General features: G+C 32.6%; 1 protein-coding gene across 1 annotated transcript in view; it reads right to left on the reverse strand.

Moving 5' to 3' along the window:
- LOC145286516 (putative chitinase 10) overlaps nucleotides 1-19,448 on the reverse strand; it is a 213,691-nt gene that overhangs the window by 144,380 nt on the left and 49,863 nt on the right. The window contains exons 9-11 of the mRNA XM_080135415.1: nucleotides 16,177-16,307; nucleotides 11,403-11,660; nucleotides 9,617-9,750 (exon numbers count right to left, since the gene is read on the reverse strand). Of these exons, the coding sequence (XP_079991541.1) occupies nucleotides 9,617-9,750; nucleotides 11,403-11,660; nucleotides 16,177-16,307 (523 nt within the window). The remainder of the gene's footprint in view (nucleotides 1-9,616; nucleotides 9,751-11,402; nucleotides 11,661-16,176; nucleotides 16,308-19,448) is intronic.

A 19,448-nucleotide genomic window follows, 5' to 3' on the forward strand; every position in this document is an offset into this window, starting at 1 on the left:
TATCATTATAGTAGTTGCAGGTTGACGATACAATTCCAAGATACATCTGCTAAGATACATCTCCACTTCATAGTGGAGTAAAAGGGTTAATACAGTAATTATGTAGTGATTCTTCAGAAGCAATCCTTATGATGAAAATAGAAATAGGGTACAGAAATAGAAATAGGGTACAGATGTTTAGAGAATGGAGAGAACGAGGAACGTTTGAATTAACGCAACTGCGCGTGTGTGATCAGGAACGAGCAATACGGAAGAATGGATGGTTACCAGAGCTGGAATTGGAGGACATGAAAAGACAGGTGAACGCAGAATGACACTGTAAATGAAGATGTACAAATTGGCGAGGAAAGGACAGAGAATGTAGTGGAAGATGTGGATGAAGTAGAAGAAAATAGAGAGGAAACAAATGATGGGGTAATAAGTAATAATGGAGAAACTGATGATGAGGTGCTGGAAAAAATGAGGAAGTAAGAGGGATCGTTGAAAGACTGGTTGCAGAAGAATGGTATACCTATTTATGCAATTGTGGAATTGAATAAAATGAAAGAAGCTGAAATGAAGGAAAATAGGAAAAGAATGCAAGAGAAGTTGGTTCTTAGGTCAGGATTGAATGGGAAAAACAAAATATCTGCAGTAAACACATGGACGGTAGCTATATGTCGACATGGGAGGTATTATTTAATGAAAAAAGAAACAAGATATGAAAGAGAAGACAAGAAAAACGATGACAAGGAATGTAGCCCTTCATCCAAAGAGTGGTGTCGATAGGTTATATGTGAAAAGAAAAGAGGGAAGGTGAGGACTAATAGGTGTAGAACAATGTGTAAAAGAAAAAATTGTCTGAAAGTTTACGTCTCCAACTGTAAGGAAAAGTTTATAAAGGGCGTGTCAAAATTTGAAATATTGCAAGGGAGTGAACTAGTAAGAAGCAAAAACATTTAAGGCAATGAATGAACAAAAAATGAGACAAATGAATTGAGAAAAAATGCATGAACAGTTCAGTAGAGATCTACCAGAGGCAGTGAACAAGAGAAAAACCTGGCGATAGTTGTCAAAATGTAAGTTAAAGGTTGAGACAGAAGCCCTAATATTTTCCGTGCAGGAACAAGTATCACATGGATAAAATGGCTGAAAGTCCCCTATGTAAACTGAGTGAACAGAAAGGTGAGAATGTACAACACCTCGTCAGTTGTTGTGAGAAGTTAGTTCAAAAGTATTATAAGAGTCAGAAAGACAATATTGCGAGAAATGTTTATTGAGATATATGAAAGAAAAGAGGATTTGAATGCAGTGAAATATAGTACGAACATGTTCCAGAAGTGGTGGTGGAGAGTGATAATGTGAAATTATTGTAGGATATGAGTATTCAATGCGATAACGTGATTGAAACAAGGAGACCAGATCCAGTCTTGTTGAAAAAAAGAACCAAGGCAATAATCATTGATATAGCAGTCTCAGCTGATATGAATGTGGAGGAAAAAGAAAAGGAGAAGGTAAAAAAAAACGAAGATTTGAAAAGGGTGATAAAACGATTGTGGAAGTTGAAGAAGGTCGAAGTTGTACCTGTGTTGAGGGGAGCCCAGGGGAGTGTAACAAAAGGATTTGACAAGTAGATTGATAAAATTGTGATCCATTGCAATGTTGAAGTACCTCAAAAGACTGTCTTGTGAATCGCTAGTATCTTGCGGAAAGTGCTCGAAAACTAGCAAAAGATGTTGATAGCCTATGTTCATTTTTTTTCTGATCCGCCTATCAGTATAAAATTGGCAATACGAACAGCCAGACACAAGATGTGAATAATAATAATAATAATAATAATAATAATAATAATAATAATAATAATAATAATACCAAAACTTTGTATGTCTACAATATATATATATATTCACCCAGAGGAAGTCTCGAAATAAAGACGAAACGTTGGTGAAAACATAATACGGTTTGTTCCTTTTTTATTTTCTCTCTCTCTCTCTCTCTCTCTCTCTCTATATATATATATATATATATATATATATATATATATATATATATATATATATATATATATATATATATATATAAAGTAGAATTAGTCGGTTTTTCGAATCGTTATGCAGTAATCGTTTTATTCCTGCAAATCACTGTTTGGTTCTGATTAGTTAGTTTCTTTTGTGGGACTCTGTAAATGTTTTTAACAATAAAATAATGTATTTCGATTTTATTTCTTTAATAAAATATTTCATCCGTTTAGGAAAAAATTTCAGACGGATGCAACATGAACTAGATAGCAGAAGCAAGTGAGAGCTGAGCGAGTTCAAAATGGTTAGGACAAGAAAACATGCGGCCAACTCGAATAGCCCAATTATTGGTGCATTAGACTGAAGATCTCGGTAGAATTAAAGAAGTAGCTTTGAACTCCTTAGCAGATCCTTATGTGATTATAGTTTTCAAAAAAAAAGTGATTCAGTTAATTTAATGATTAACCGATAAATTAAATTACCTTTCAAAAGGAAATTTAAAATCATAAAATAATATGCAAAATATAATATAATTTTTTTTTTTATTAAATACTTAAAATCATTAAAAAAACTTTTAGATGGTGAAAGGAAGAGCGAATAAGACGACAATGTTTAGAAAGAGAGAGATAGAGAAACTGTGAATGAGGGGAGAAGTGGAATGATGTAAATAATTGTTGAATGAGATGAGAAGTGGCAGGAAAAGGGAATTACTTGGTCTGGTGCGGCATTTATTCGAAACAGGTTGAGCAGGCTTCTTCCGAACGAGAAAGTTCTTAGGAAATAATAAATTCAGAAGGCGGTCTCAGTCGTATGTATAACCCGATCAGGGGAGAATACCACGTTAGTTTTTGCAGTTTCTTTTTGCAGAGAGGTGTCGGCGTCCTCCCACACCGTCACTTAGCTAATACTGACCAGGCTCAACGTCCCTTAACTTTGGCGATCTAACGAGAACCGGTGTGTTAACGTGATTATTCCGTAGGGGAATGACGCATATAAATAAATAGCAGATATAAGTAGAATGTCATTTTAGTAAACGCTTTTTGATCTGGCATGTTGTGAAAACTCCATTTGGGTGAAAATTTGTTTATTCATTTTGTTACAGTTGTTAAAAATATTAAAATATTGGCACCTCAAGGCTTATTTGGCTATTTTCTTTTCTTTTTATCTGTGTATCAACGTTGATTCAGCAAAAAGAACCATTTTATAATAAATAAACTAGCTGTACCCAGCCACGCGTTGCTGTGGCTTAATTTGGAGTAATGGAAAATTCTAATAAAAAGAGAAAATGCATGTTTCTTATATTCTTAGTACAGCAATCCACCCCAAAAAGTAAAAAAAAGAAAAGAAAAAAAAAAAGGCGAAAATGAAAAAAACAAAAACAAAAACAAAAACGGTACTCTTGCAGAATTGGATCCGGATCCTCGGTAGTTACCGTCAATCATGGCTTGGGCTCGACCAACATTCAGTGGATTAAGCCGAACGTTACTAAAACGTTGAAACACTAAATAGAGTTTTTATTTTTGTATTAAAAAATGTGAGTTTTTAATTAATATTTGGGTGAGGGGGTACTATACACAGATTAAATTTTCACATTAGGTCCACCTCCACAATTTTTAACATGGGTAGGTTGGGGGTGTTTATTCCGAAAGCCGTTTTTAACATGGGGAGAATGGTGGTATTTATTCCAAAAGCTGTTTTTAACAGACGAAAGACAGGTAAAAGGTTAAAACACGCTGTTAAGCATGGGTGTTCTTTATTCCGAAAGCCTTTCTTAATATGAGGAGGTTGGGAGTGTTTATTCATGGCCGCCAATGAATTATAGTGCATAGTACAGGTCTTTATATCTCGAATACTACTTGCCTCTGCAAATTTTAAATGAGATTTTCTTATTCAGCATAGTCGAACATTGTGGAGGTGGACCTAATGTAAAAAAATATATCCCCCTCCAAAAAAGATATTGTGAAATTTAAATTTTAGCGCGGTACCAAAAATAAAATTAGATAGAAAAATACACCCGTTGGGTTTGTACTTGCACAAAGACTTGAAAAAGTTGTCAACAAAAACAAATATATAACAAGTAAATATTTTCAAAGGTGTTATGTTTGACGCTCATCTTCGTCGCCAACTGTTATGTTGCAGGTTGAACCAAATAACGTATAAGGCAATACAAATGAAGACTCAAAAAAATAAAAAACAAAGGTAGATCAATAAAAAGTGTATTAGGAAAAATATATTTACAGTATATTTAGATAATGGTTGTCAAGTAAGAGAGTCTTGGCTGGAGAACATATCTGCTCTCGGCTCGGCCTTCGGTGGCTTCTGGTTAACACACACTCAGACTAACTGAGTCTTGCTATTTATAGGTAATATTATCCACATATGTAAATGAGTGGGTGCCACCAAAACAAAAGGCAAGATAAGTTACTTTTCTACTTAATTGGATAAGTTTTAATATTTTTATTGGGTTTGTACTACTGTACATATACATTCGAAAAAGTTGTCAAAATAAATGTATAACAAATATTAGCAAAGGCAAGATATGTAATTTTATTACCAAAATGGATAATTTAAAAAAAATTTTTTAAATGTAAAATGTTTATTCGGCTCGAAAAACACAGCGTTTATTGCTATATTTGAAAATTATAAATGGCAGCAGACTCTGTGTAAAACACGTAAAATTTGGGAAATGAGTTAAAACTAAAAACTATACAAAATGCTATTAAAAACCACCGAATACATGTCTGCCTATGTCACGGTAACATATATTGAGTGAGTTCCTGACAGTATGCTGTATAATTTTTTACTTTTAACTCATTTTCCCAAACTTAACGTGTTCAACACATTCTGCCACCATTTGTATTTTTCAAATATATCGATAAACACTACATGTTTTCAGACTGATTAAACATTTTACACTAAATAAAAACACTAAAATCTTATTCAGTTAGGTAGAAAAGTAACTTATCTTGCCTTTGATAACATTTATTTGTTATATTTATTTTTCGACGACTTTTTCGTTTCTGTGTTTAGTAATACAAAACCGTTTTATTTACTGTAACGTTTAGTCGGCTCGAAAAACAGTGTTTATCAGTGTATTTGAAAAATACAAATGGTGGCGAACACTGTTAATGATGTTAAGTTTGGGGAAATGATTTAAAACTAAAAAACTATACAAAATACTGTCAGAAACCCCCAAAATATGTCAGCCTATGTCACGATAACATATAATCAGAGTCCGCGACCATTCGTCTTTTTTCAAATACATCGATAAACACTGAGTTTTTCGAGCCGATTAAACATTTTACATTAAATAAAAACACTAAAAAATTATCCAATTAGGTAGAAACGTAATTTTCTCTTACCTTTGCTTTCATTTATTCGTTTTTGGACAAATTTTTCGGTATTTTTTTAGATTAGGTCCACCTCCACAATTTTCTTTTAAATGACGGCTTTTATCGGTTTCCAACTATGCTGAATACGGAAATCGCATTGAAATTTTGCAGAAGTAAGTCGTTATCGAGATATAAATAGTTGTTTTATGCATTGTATTCTTTGGCGGCCATCTTTGTTACGCGCTTAGATTTGTTTATGACGTGTGCGCAGCCGCGTAAAAAAGATGGCTGCCAGAAATTACAATGTATCATACAACTTTTTATATCTCGATAACTACTTATTTCTGCAAAATTTCAATGCGATTTCCGTATTCAGCATAGTCGGAAACCGATAAAAGCCGTCATTTAAAAGAAAATTGTGGAGGTTGACCTAATCTAAAAATTTACCGTTTTTTTTATTCAATTGTACAGAATAGGTACAAAAAATTCTCTTCTCCCCATGTTAAGAATGGCTTTTTAAATAATAACGTTATTATTTCAGCACGGATCAATAAGTGCATGAGTACCCAATTTCTTTAATAAAGAAAAAGCATTCATATTTTCTTATATAAAACCAACTTCTGTAAAAAAAAAGAAAAGAAAAAGTGCACTTTCAATTTTTGTTAAAAAAGGTTTTCTTAAAAAAAAAAAAAAAAACTCCGATAAAAAAATGCAAAAACCAAAACATTAATCGGTACTCATGCAGAGAGTGATCCGTGTTGAAATAATAACGTTATTATTTAAAAAAGCCATTCTTAACATAGGGAGGTGAGGGTGTTTTGTACCTATTCTGTACTTTAACTTTACAATTGAATAAAAAAACATATCATAAAACGTGGAAATACGATTTAAAAATAGCGCGGATCACTCTCTGCGTTAGCACCGAAAGTACAGAATAGTTACAAAACACCCCCATGAAACATGAAAAGGAGATTATTTTGAAACCCCAAAAAAGAGTTGAAGCTTTAAGGAAAAGGCAAAAACCGACATCAACCCGAATCGCAAGTAGAATTGACAAATGTGAAGTTGGTTCTACTGAATCAGCTTCTAACATACCAGGTGCTTTATATGAATACCTAAATAGTAATATCAAATTAACTGATGAACTTGCGATATGATTCAGAAACTAATGAATGATATTACTAAGAAAACGCAAACTTTAAATCTAAATGTAAAGGATTGGAGATATGATTTATGTAGTCCGTTACCCTAAACAGAAGTCTCCATACATTAAACCCAAGAAGTAGCCCTTACTTAGACCCCTACGGAGTTATAGTTTGGGAAATGGTTTTGTGGTGTGTGCACTCTACGGATAAGAATGAATTATTCCGCTTATTATAAAGACAAGGAGAATATATCTCTCTGCATTAGCACATAGTTATGCTCGAAGCTTTCACTTGTGGCAGTCGGACTGACGTATACTGACACTCTTCATTTGTTGTATTTTCTTTTCTGTTAAATATATTTTGTTTCCATTAATTACCGAGTTGCGACTTTCTTCCAGACCATTACGGAACCACAACAATTTGTCTCCTTTGTAGAATGATAGACACAAGATCGGGTATATCTTGGTAGGAGTGACTCAGACGCTTAGTTATAAATTAATTCCTATCCATAAAGAAGGTAAAACCTGGGAGGGTGGGTCTTCTAGGACTAATCAGAATAATACCTCGGCCCGACAGCAACAAAGCCACTATTAGACTGATTGTCAATGACGTATACCTGACTGGTATGAACAACACAACTCAAGCTGTGTAAGGTTTGATGGATTCATGCTATTTCTCATAAACAATTGATATCTATAATGTTCGATTTGTTTTTTATAACCTCCGATAAGCTCCGCTCTTAGACGAGAGAATTCGAAAATAAACAGTTAATACATTTCGTTTAAATAAAGATATTTCAAAAATAAATGTGCATTACAGTATAGATGTTATGGCAAAGAAAAAAAACAACAACGCATTTTTAATTCTGTATTTTCGAAAACATTACCAAATATCCCACTCAAAGAAAAGAAATAGAGATATTCAAAGTGAAATTAATTTTGCTGTTTTCAATTTCGTAATCAAATTATTTTACGAAATAGGATTTATTTAAGTAGTTCGATTTCGTAAATGCGTGATGATTAACGCCCGCACACATATCTGATTACAGTCTCGGCGGTTGTAGATTTGAATCCTGACACACACACACACACGCGCGCGCGCGCGTGCGCGTACGTACTCTCGTACACACACACGCACACGAGCGCGTACGCACTCACGTACACAAACACACACACACACACAAACACACACACACACACACACGATTAACGTACCTAATTACAGTCTCGACGATTGTGGATTCGAATCTTGACACACATTGATAAAAAGTATAACTGCACAGTTTTCGTAAATGAAGAAAATGTCTTCATTGTAATTGTTTTCTCAACCGTATTAAGTGTTTTAAGAAGCGAAATAAAATTCATTTTGTCCATAACGTAATAGAATAAAAAAGCAAAAACAAAAACGCACGCACGCACGCACGCACACACACACACACACACACACAATAAAATAAAATAAAAAAACAAAACAAAAAAAAAAAAAAAACGAAAAATATGCTAGTCTGAATCAAATATCAATATATCAGACGAATTGTATTTTGGGTTTGATTTTCAAAAATCCGACAAGAGTCATATGTTAAAGATAATATAACATTCTTTTCATTTTGTAAAAATATTCATTATTTATTTTTCCCTGTCCGTTTCGGTTTTATACATTTTTTTAAATGCCTTAATCGACCCAGATGAAATATTTATTAATCGAATTAATCAAATTTCAAACAAAAAATATCTAACACAAGACAATTTAAAGTAGCATTTCTGCTATCGATTTTAATAAATGAAAAATACATAAAAATGTAAACAATATATATGTATATAAATCAAATGCATGAGGTTGTAATTATCCAATTGAGAAAAAGGTTGTAAAGATCAATGAAAAATGCTAAAAATTTCGGATTTACATTCATATACAGTGTTCGGTGCCTTAGCGGATAGAATGATGTACTTACGTGATTTGAATCGGTCACAAACAGTGATTTCACGGCTTGTGCGGTCATCATACGATTCAAATACATTTCTGGGGTTGTCCTGTTTACCTTCGGTTTTACATAACGTAAATTCCTGTAATGTGAAAGCGGGGAAGGGGGGGGTAAAGAAAAACATCCACAGAAGCGTATTTGGATCGTCTGATACTGATTACGTGAGATGCGAAACCATTAATCATAAACGATTAAAAATAGCGTCATTTTCATTCCAAATGCAAAAAGATGGAATAAATTCATACTCATGAAGTTTATTATTATTATTATTATTATTATTATTATTATTATTATTATTATTATTATTATTATTATTATTATTATTATTATAATAATAATAATAATAATAATAAAAAAAAAAAAAAAAGAGGATGGAAAGACCAATGAGAGAGCGCTGCTGGATACGTGCGAACAGAACTGGGAAATATACCAGTGGAGACCAATGGCCGCTGCCAGCGAGAAATTAATGGAAAGCGGCTGTTGTGATAATGCAAATTTATTTGCAAATGTTATTGAAAGAGGTGGACTACTGGAACGCCACATGTTCGTTTCAAGGAGAGATCTTTGATAACCTGCGTGAAAGCTCCTTGTGAGCCAATAATAATAAATAAAAGAATAAAAAATAAAATTTTAAAAATAAGCTACTGAAAAAACAAAATAAAAATCTAATATAAATTTATGAATGCGAATTTATGCAATCTTTTGGCATTTGGAATTATAACTAATGGCATACGTGCTCTAAAGGTGAAAATTCACTTTCATTGAGCTTAATATTTGTTACAATTCAAAATACAATGTTTGGAATATATATACTTAAGAGTATATATATATATATATATATATATATATATATATATATATATATATATATATATATATGCAGTGTCTCGTCGTACTCAATGTTTCATACGTGTATACTCATCTAAAGACACACACGTCTATGCTAATCGATTTGTAAGCTCCGTAGTAGTTTTCGAAGCGACTTCCAAACTTTTCTTTTTAACTTTTTGAACTTCACAATTGTTTATTTTCGTCTTATAACAGTTCAGTCTATATTTGCAAGTGTCTTGCAACAAGCGTTCACCATTTATTTATTTAAGTTAGTTTCGTACGCAGTTAACATCCGGGTACATTCTCTCTGAAATTACAATATTCGTTAACTTCGTCAAAGACCGTGCCGGAAGGACAACGATGAGGATAGGTCAGGTGTCCGCTGCATTGCAAAAAACCGTTGCAATCTCTCGGGTCTTTGTAGGTGCCGTCATCCCGATTAACACAATAGTCAGACATGTTACCTGAAAAAGAAAACGGATTTTAATTTTAAGTAAACAAGCAGTATACGATTAAAGTCTCGAACTAATTTTACGGCGAGGATCACTATGGAGATTTTGAAATTCCCATTAAAAGACAAGTAATGCATGAATTTTCTCTCCTACAATCACTGCTAGTCGAATAAGTAATGCATGAGTTGTCTCCCCTGTAATCTAAATGAATAAATAAAACATAAAATGCCCCTCCATGCGATCACTATTATTTGAATAAGTAAAATATGAGTTATTTCTCCATGTGATTACTAATAATTAAATAAGTAAAACATGGATTGTCTCCCTTTGCGAGTATTTTTTTTTTTTTTTGCTTAGACTAGTTTCAGAACTTTGGCTTATGATGTTTCTGAATTTTTAAGATGAGGAGTGATTATTCGTATTATTTAGATTTTTTGCAATTGTTCTATGAAAATAATACTCAAGATGAGAACAGTAGTCCAAAGAATTTAAATAATACGAATAAGACCCATGAGTCTAGTCGAAGATATTATTTAATCAATAACTGCTCCAATTGATGTGTCAGAAACTTTGTAAAAAATAGTGAATAATTCGACCCCCTGTTTTTCCAAGCTTATAACTACTCGAAAAATGTAATTCAAACCCTAATTTTTTTCAATTAAAGGAGCAAGGCCCAAGGTTTCATTAAAAAAAAACCCAGAAAACAAACAACGTGGTTTAAAAAAAAAAAGTTTTAAACTTCGGACTTTACAGGTAAATTTCTAAAAAACACTACTTTTTTTTTGTTTTAAATTTGAATATATTATTTATTGATCTTTTATCTTCAATTTGTGATATATAAAACTTTGGTGAGTAAATTAATTATTTACTTTTTAATAGACATTTCAAAATGGGGGGGGGTCGTGAATTAAAAAAAATCGTTTGTCTAAAATAGTATATTCAGTTTATTGGAAAGAGCATAAAATTTCACATTGACCCTGAAAATATCGTAAAAATAGAACCAATAGAAAAATTTTGATAGATTTTTAAAGTTTAAAAATTGAAAAATACTGAACTCGTAAAATTCAATTAATTTCATTACTGTTTTTAAAAAAATAAAAAATAATATTTCTATTACATTTTATACAGCTTTAATAGTTTATTTTGGAAGTATAATCCATAAAGAAAATAAACAACCCACTTTTAAAAGAGAAATTATGAGTTTTTTTATATTTTATTCGCAGTTTCGTGTTAGGGGTGTCAAAAATTCCTACAAAAATTCTGATACAGCTACTGCTTCAACGATCAATTGCACGTCAGAGGCACTTGCGCTTTGAACCTCCACCATTTATACCAGGTTTCATCCCAACCAAGTTGGCAGGTTTGCTGTTTGAATAAGTAACGCGTGAGTTATCTCCCCTTGTAATTATTACTACATGAATAAATAAAACAAAAGCTGCCCATCCTTGCGATCACTATTATTGAATATGGAAAACATGAGTTACCTCCGTCTGTGATCACTATTTTAATAAGTAAAACATGAGTTGTCTCCCTTTGTGAGTCTTATTCTCTTAGACTAGTTTCACAACCAAGACTTATCAGTTTAGTATAACCTACTATTTATTCCATAGTCAATTCTATTATTGAAGTTCCACTAAAGCTGAAGTCAACTCTCTAAGTCTTACCTGCAGAATCTGTTGTGACTGTGAGCTGTTCAGTTTCAAGCGAACTGGGCGAATTGTTCTCGGTTGTCAACGTCTGTGGTAATTGGTGCCCATTAGTGCACTGGACCTTCCATTTCCATTCGCATTTCTTCTTCACGTCATCCCACAGGGTCTGCGGGTGGCATCGGTACTTGTAGATGTAATCCCGGTTACAAATATAGAAATACTGACAGGAATGTGGATCAGCCACGTAACCCGTCAATTCGTGACCACAAATCTCTGTTATACAAAAGGAAAGAAAGTGGACGTGTTTTGTCAATTATCTAAATATTAATTTACTTGTCCTTACGTCCAATGTCACAGAAAACATCATCATCGTAAACATTAAATCATGAGAAATTAACTTCCTTTATATTCGCTCTTTATCAATTAAAAATCATAAAAACCATTTCCTCTCCCCCCCCAAAAAAATAAAATAAAATAAAAAACAAAAAAAAATGTCTGTCTGTTTACGGTTTCAAATTGCATATTTTATTTTATAACGAAAACAAAAGGTCATGTTGAGAGGAGACTTTAATTTTTTTATTACAGTTTCTTTTTAAAATTGGAAAAAAAATGTGCAAATGAATTGACATCTAATCCTGTATAATTTATATCATTTATATAATTTATATAAAAATTATTTAGAAAAACAAAACAATGTATTGTGTGCTTAACTTATTTTTTCAATAAAAAATAAAAAAATATAGAAAAAAAAACAAGACAATGTGTTGTGTGTTGTGTGTTCACTGAACAAAATATAACGTTTTAAAAATTAATTCTTGTCAGCTTTAAGAGGTTAAAAAATTTGCTAAAATTGTCTTACATTGATTGTTATTTGTTTTATTATTTTTCCTTCATTTTATTTGTAATGTGCTTAAAATCTTTTTTAACTACCATGGAATTTCCACGAGTTCTGCTAGTAAAAATTTATGTTAGAACTTCTAAGATTCCCGATGAGAATCAATAGGAGAGAGAAGGGTTTATTCCGCCAACAAATCGAATTTGGAGACATCATGGTCAAATTATCTAATTTCGTATTAGCAAAAAAAAAAAAAAAAAAAAAAAAAAATAATAATAATAAAAAATAAATTAACCGCATTGCAGAGAAATCCGAAATAAATGTAATATTAATAAAGTATTTTAAGGAATAAAACAAAGAAAAAATATAAATATCAAAACAATAAAAATATCCGAAATAAATGTAATATTAATAAAGTATAATAATAATAACAATAAATAATAGCAATAAAATAATAGCAATAAATAATAACAATAAAATAATAATAACAATAAAATAAGTGTAATATTAATAAAATATGAATATAATATAAATATAAAGCATAAATATAATATAAATATAATTATATGGTATAATATAAATATAAATACCCGAAATAAGTGTAATATTAATAAGTATTTTAAGGAATAAAACAAAAAATATATATAAATATCAAAACAATAAAAATAGTTTTAAAAAATTACCCTACGCACTAATATTCACTTGTACAAAATAGCGTCCGAATCGATGAAGTTAAAAAGTACAAATAAATAAATAAATAAATAAACAAACAAATAAATAAAAAAATAAATAAATAAATAAATAGTGAATAGAAAAAGAAAAAAGAAAAGAAAGAAACATTTTAAATTGAAAAAATTTCAGATAAAAACAAAGAAGAAAATGTATGAATCGGTAAAGAGAAGAAGCAAAATGTTTCATTTTGGAGATGGGTTTGCGTTCTCAATTCCTTTAAATAGGTTGACCTGGTAGCTTTTTACTAACTCATTTTCCTGTGATGGGAGAGGCCGCCTGGCATTGCCGTAAAATACGCTTAAATATATTTTGATTAATGCAGATTTCATATTTATTATTATATTAGCAGTTCAGCCCGACTTTGCTCTAGCTCCATGTACTGTTCATGACTTTATGTGCATACCCTAGTGTTTTGATGTTATGTTTTGAATATAATAAACTAGTTAGAGTTGGGGCCCGTTTTTTTTGGTCACCCTATATATATATATATATATATATATATATATATATATATATATTCAAAAGTTTTACTTATGTCCAGGTAACCAACATCTAGAATATCAAGTGTTTAGACCCAAAACTGGCAGAGGAGTTTGGTAAAGTCTGCAAAGGTCAACTCTTTCAACGTTCACCTCTTGGCAGCCAAATTTTCGCCCAGAAACTGATTAAAAAGCTTGCTGCATGTCTGAATACCCTTTATGTACAATTTCAAATGTTTAGACCCAAAATTGTCTGAGTAGTTTGCTAGAGACAGTAAAGGTAAAATCTTTTGAACTTTAAACTCTTTGCAGCCAAAAACCGATTAAAAAGCTTGCCCTATGTCTGAATACACTTTATATAAAATATCAAATGTTTAAACCAAGAATTGGCTGAGTAATTTGGTAGAGATCGCAGATGTCAATTTTTTTTAAAACTTGACTCCCAATTTTGATCCCTTAACATTTATTGTTTTGGGATCAAATAAAATTAAAAAGTTTGATCCATGTCCAAGTAACCGACATTTAAAATTTCAAGTGTTTAGACCCAAAATTGGCAGAGGAGTTTAGTAGAGTTTTCAAATGTCAGATCATTGAACTTTGATGCTTTGGAAGCCAAATTTCTGGCCGAAAACCGATTAAAAAGATTTTCCCAAAATCTTAATACTCCCTATGTCAAATCTCGAGTCTGTAGACTGAAAACTGACAGAGTAGTTTAGTAGGGAAATGTACACACATAGACAGACAATTTCACTTTTATAGATTAATAGATTGTATTGGACACAACATATAGTAATAATTTAAACAGTTAAAAATCGACTCGCGCGCCACCACCGAGAATAGAATTTACGTAAAGAAAATAAAAATTATAAATTGGGTCTCTTGGATTAAGCAGTATCAACGACCCTTGTTGAAATTCAACGATTCTAATGTTTTGAATATGTTCAATCTGGAATGAATATATATATATATATATATATATATATATATATATATATATATATATATATATATATATATATATATATATATATATATTATTTTTAAAAATTACATTTTCACCCCAAACAAGGTACATTGCCACTTTGGTGTAGGGGGCTACTGTCAGGGCCAACCACTACTGGGGTACTATGTTGGGATTTGGGCAGCAAGATGTCGGTTTACGTTACACTTGAACTTCTGCATGTCAGTACAGTTGGGGAAGCAGGGACCTGGAATGGAATTCCAGAGTCTAGCCGTTCTGGGGAAGAAACTACTGGAGTAGAAAGATCTTTTACATCTAGGGATCTCTACTGGGTGGGGGTGGGATTTAGCTGTCTGTCGAGTTTGTCGAGAGTGTCTTTGTCGTGGGGGCACAAGTGTCTGCAGTTCGCCAGAACATTCACCATTAAAATACTTGTAGAACAGGGAGAGGGATGCAACATTTCGTCAATGGGACACAGGCTGAAGCTTAGATGCTAATTCAGGGCCTATCAGATTGGCGACTCTCTTTTGAACCTTGTCTAGGAGCGAGAGACTAGTAGCAGATACCCCAGCCCAAATGTGGCAGCAATACTCCATACATGGGCGAATAGTGGCCTTATAGAGGTAAGGATACTTTCGGGTGTTAGTAGTTTTCTAGCACGGTAGAGAGAGCTTACCTTCTTCGCTGCGGCCCTGGCAATGCTTTCAATGTAATTGTTTCAACTGATGTTTCCTGTGAACGTTAGTCCAAGCAGTTTGAAAGATGTACTCTCAGATAAAGAGTCACTGGCCATTGCTATTTGTGGCAGAGAAGGTTTCTTGTAATTATTGAAGGAAACCAGTTTAGTCTTTGCAGCATTGACTGGGACCATCCATTTTTGCCCCCATTCCACTACAGATCCTCTAGTGTTTCTGCCATTTCTTTAGATATGTGTTCATTTGTTTTCCTGTCATGCCTGTTATAGAGTGTGGTGTCATCAGCATATACACACATCTCAGAGGCAATTTTTTCGGGGAGGTCATTAATGCATATTAGGAACAATAGAGGTCCAAGGATAAACCCCTGAGGCACTCCCGCATTTATATCATATTGTTTAGATGTACGAACGTCGAGGACAACCTGGATTTTTCGCTTATCTAAGAAGGATTTAATTATGTTAAGTATTCTACCAGTGATACCGTATGATCTAGTTTTCCTGAGGAAACTCTCATGCTATACCCTGTCAAAAGCCTTAGATATATCTAGAGCAACCGCTCTGCCCTCCCCCGCTTCGTCCAGTGTTCAGAGATTACAGTGAGGATGTCTGCTATGGAACGGGCTTGTCTAAATTCATATTGTTTATCAGTCAGAAGTTTAGCCTCTGTAAAGTGATGGACTAGAGCATGGTTAATTATGGTCTCAAATATTTTGGCGAAAAGTGGGAGGAGGCTAATTGGGCGATAATTTGATGGGTCAGTTCTTTCGCCAGAATTCTTGAATACTGGTGTATATATATATATATATATATATATATATATATATATATATATATATAAATATATATATATATATATATATATATATATATAAACTTTTTTTAATTTTCAAAATGTTTTCTTGCCTGACGATATCAATAATGATCGAAACAGTCTGTACATCGTAGCAAGATATGACTATATTTACTTCACTCTTTTATCATGACTATGAACGACTGTGGCAATACACTCTATTGCGAGAACGGTGACGTCGTAAAAGTTACGCAGTCATAATTTCAAATCGGAGAATTAAGCAGAATTGACAAACCTGCTGCTAGCATTTCAGGAGTTGAAGGTGATTGTTGGTTCGGAACTGTGTTTGCCATTGATGACCAGCGACGGGGAGGAACATCAGTAGATATCGACCATTGAGATAGATTCGGTGTAGTTATAGGTGTGCTACGATAAAAGAAAAATGTACAAAAACGTAAATGAAATGTATATATATATATATATATATATATATATATATATATATGTATATATATATATATATATATATATATATATATATATATACATACATATACACTTGTGCCCGATATTATTCATACCCCCTTGAAAATTGAGTTTATTCGGTGTAACTTTTGTAAGAATTTATTGTTTACGTCCATATTGATACATATTCTTAATAAACCTCTTCTGATCATTTTCGTCATTTTAAAATCTCGGGATACTTGTAATAAAAGAAATATACAGCTATTTATAAAATCTGCAATGTTCAAAAATAATCATACCCCCTTATTTTTTCAGTATTAATCGAGTTTCTGACTGTTTGTTTCCTGTTTGATTCTTATTTTGAATGCTTTTATACAACCTTTGATTAATTTCATTTCGTTTTTTGCATTTTTCAGAAATTAAAATGATATCAACTGAAAACCAATAAAAGAATAAAAATTATTAGAATGGGGAAGAAAAAAGAGCTTAGTAATGATCTTAGGACTAAAATTGTGAATTCACATAAGGATGGTTTAGGTTACAAGTCAATTTCCAAGAAATTTGAGGTCCCTACAGCAACAGTACAGAGCATCATCAAAAAATTCCAGAGCCACCACACAACAAACAACTTGATTGGTAGAGGAAGGAAAAGGAAACTGTCTGCTAGAGCCACCAGGAATATTGTAAGAAGTGTTAATTCAAATCCAACCACCACTAATAAGGACATTTTAGAAAATCTGGAGTCTTCTGGCATAAAAATATCAAGGCAAACATTGCAAAGGACTCTGCATGAAAATGGTCTGAAAGGAAGAAGACCAAGAAGGACTCCATTGCACACCGGAAAACACCTTGCAGCACGTCTAAAGTTTGCTAGGACCCATGTGAATTCTCCAGAGTCCGTTTTCTTAAGTATTTTGTGGACTGACGAAACAAAAATTGAATTGTTTGGCCATATGGATGCTTCTTACGTTTGAAGGAAGAAAGGAGAAGCTTAAAACCCAAAGAACACCATACCCACGGTGAAACATGGTGGTGGTAGCCTAATGTTTTGGGGCTCCTTTTCGGCTAGTGGTCCAGGTAGTTTGGTCAAGATAGATGGAACCATGAAGAAGGAGCAATATTTGGAGATACTCCAGAAAAACATTAGACAGGATGCGGAGAAGCTCCATTTAGGACCAAACTGGGTCCTTCAACAGGATAATGATCCAAAACATACTGCCAAAATAGTCAAGAAATGGTTTGAGGATAATCAAATTAATATTTTGGAATGGCCTAGCCAGAGTCCCGACCTGAACCCTATCGAAAACCTCTGGCACATATTGAAAACTGAGGTTAAAAAGCGGAAACCTAGAAATTTGAGGGATTTGGAGAACTACTGCATTGAAGAATGGTCAAAAATCAGTGTTGATGCTTGTAAAAACCTTGTTGATAAATATCCCAAACGGTTACAGGCAGTTATTAAGAATAAATGGCATGCTATTGACTATTAGTAAGAGAGGTATGAATAATTTTGAACTAGTGCCATTATTGTTTTTCTTTGTATAATGTTTCAAACTTGCATAATTTATTTATTTGTTGAGTTTAAATTAAATGCTTATGCTTGATTTATTGTTTGAAATCCCTTTAATATTGTCTACCTTCTGGTTTGAGCAATATTCTTATAGAAATCTCAAAGATCCGAGGGGTATGAATAATATCGGGCACAAGTGTATATATATATAAAGCTGAATGTCTGTGTGTGTGTGTGTGTGCGTGTGTGTGTGTCTGGTCACGAATAGGCTCCTATATGGTTGATTATTTTAAAAAACTGATTACATATAATGATAGAAGATGTATCGAGACACAGACAGAAATGGGTATGTTTGATCTGGCAGAACGGTGGGTCATTAAATATGTGGAGTCTGCGTTCGCGCCTGGTTCACAAAGTATGGAAATAAAAAATTTAAAAATTAAAAAAAAAAAACGTTTACAAGTGTCTTTGATATAGATGTGCATTTTTTAAAAACTTAAATAGGGATGTTATAATAAAATTATGGGGTCTGCGTTCACGCCTGGCCTTCATAGAATGGAAATAGGCACAAACTTTAATAAAGACTTTACATATCTATCTGCGTAAGTATACTTTGATAATTATGTTTCAGTTTGAAGAAATATGGTATAATAAAATTATGGAGTGTTCGTTCGCGCCTGATCTCCATAGAATGGAAATATGTCACAAAGTTTAACAAGGTTTTTTTAAAAATAGATCCACAGAATATTGTGATAAGTGTTTCAGTGTGAACAGGTATGGTATAATAAATTATGGGGTTTATCTATTTTATTTTTACTTTCATCATATTTTGCTTTGGTTTTGATACCCCCAAATTCGAAGCTATCTCTTTACAACCCTTCCTTTTCATAACCTATCATACTTTCATAAATCAGAGTCCATTTTCTGTAGGCTGTTTTGGAACCCAGTCAACGACGGGTACTTTTGCTAGTATATATATATATATATATATATATATATATATATATATATTAGCAGGAAGACCCGACGTTGCCCGTGGTTGAACGAAGATTAACAAGTGTTGTACACTTCCAGTACATTTACTGTGTCATCGAAACCAATGAAATCGATAATTTTTCAACCAAATCGATTGATTGCCTACTCTAGTCACGGTGCACCGGAAAGAAGCTTTACACGTCTTCCCGCAGTGACTTTTTTGGTTCGCCGGTTATATTTGACAGGTAGTTTTTGTAAATGTAGTCTATGTAGACTATAATTTATTGTTGACAACAATGCATTATAGTCTACATTGCACTACAGAGAACCTATTGTTGGTTTTATAAAATTATTTTTTTTATATATATTTAGAAAGCTTTTCAGCGTTCCAGTAATTATAAGAATAAATCTGGCCATGATAAAGAATTTCAAAATCTACCGGTCAAATATAACCGATAAATCAACGGAATATAAAAAAAAATGCAAATAAAATTCAAACAATTGCACTTAAATAGACGGTTAGAATCTTAAAAAATATCTGAAACTTGGAATGTCTAAAATGTGCAGTCAGTCAGCACCAACCCTATTCAGGGCTTAACCGGCTTCCTCCGAAGGAG

This window comes from Euprymna scolopes, chromosome 10, assembly GCF_053919585.1.
Source record: "Euprymna scolopes isolate OS-2025 chromosome 10, ASM5391958v1, whole genome shotgun sequence".
NCBI classification, from domain to species: Eukaryota; Metazoa; Mollusca; class Cephalopoda; order Sepiida; family Sepiolidae; genus Euprymna; species Euprymna scolopes.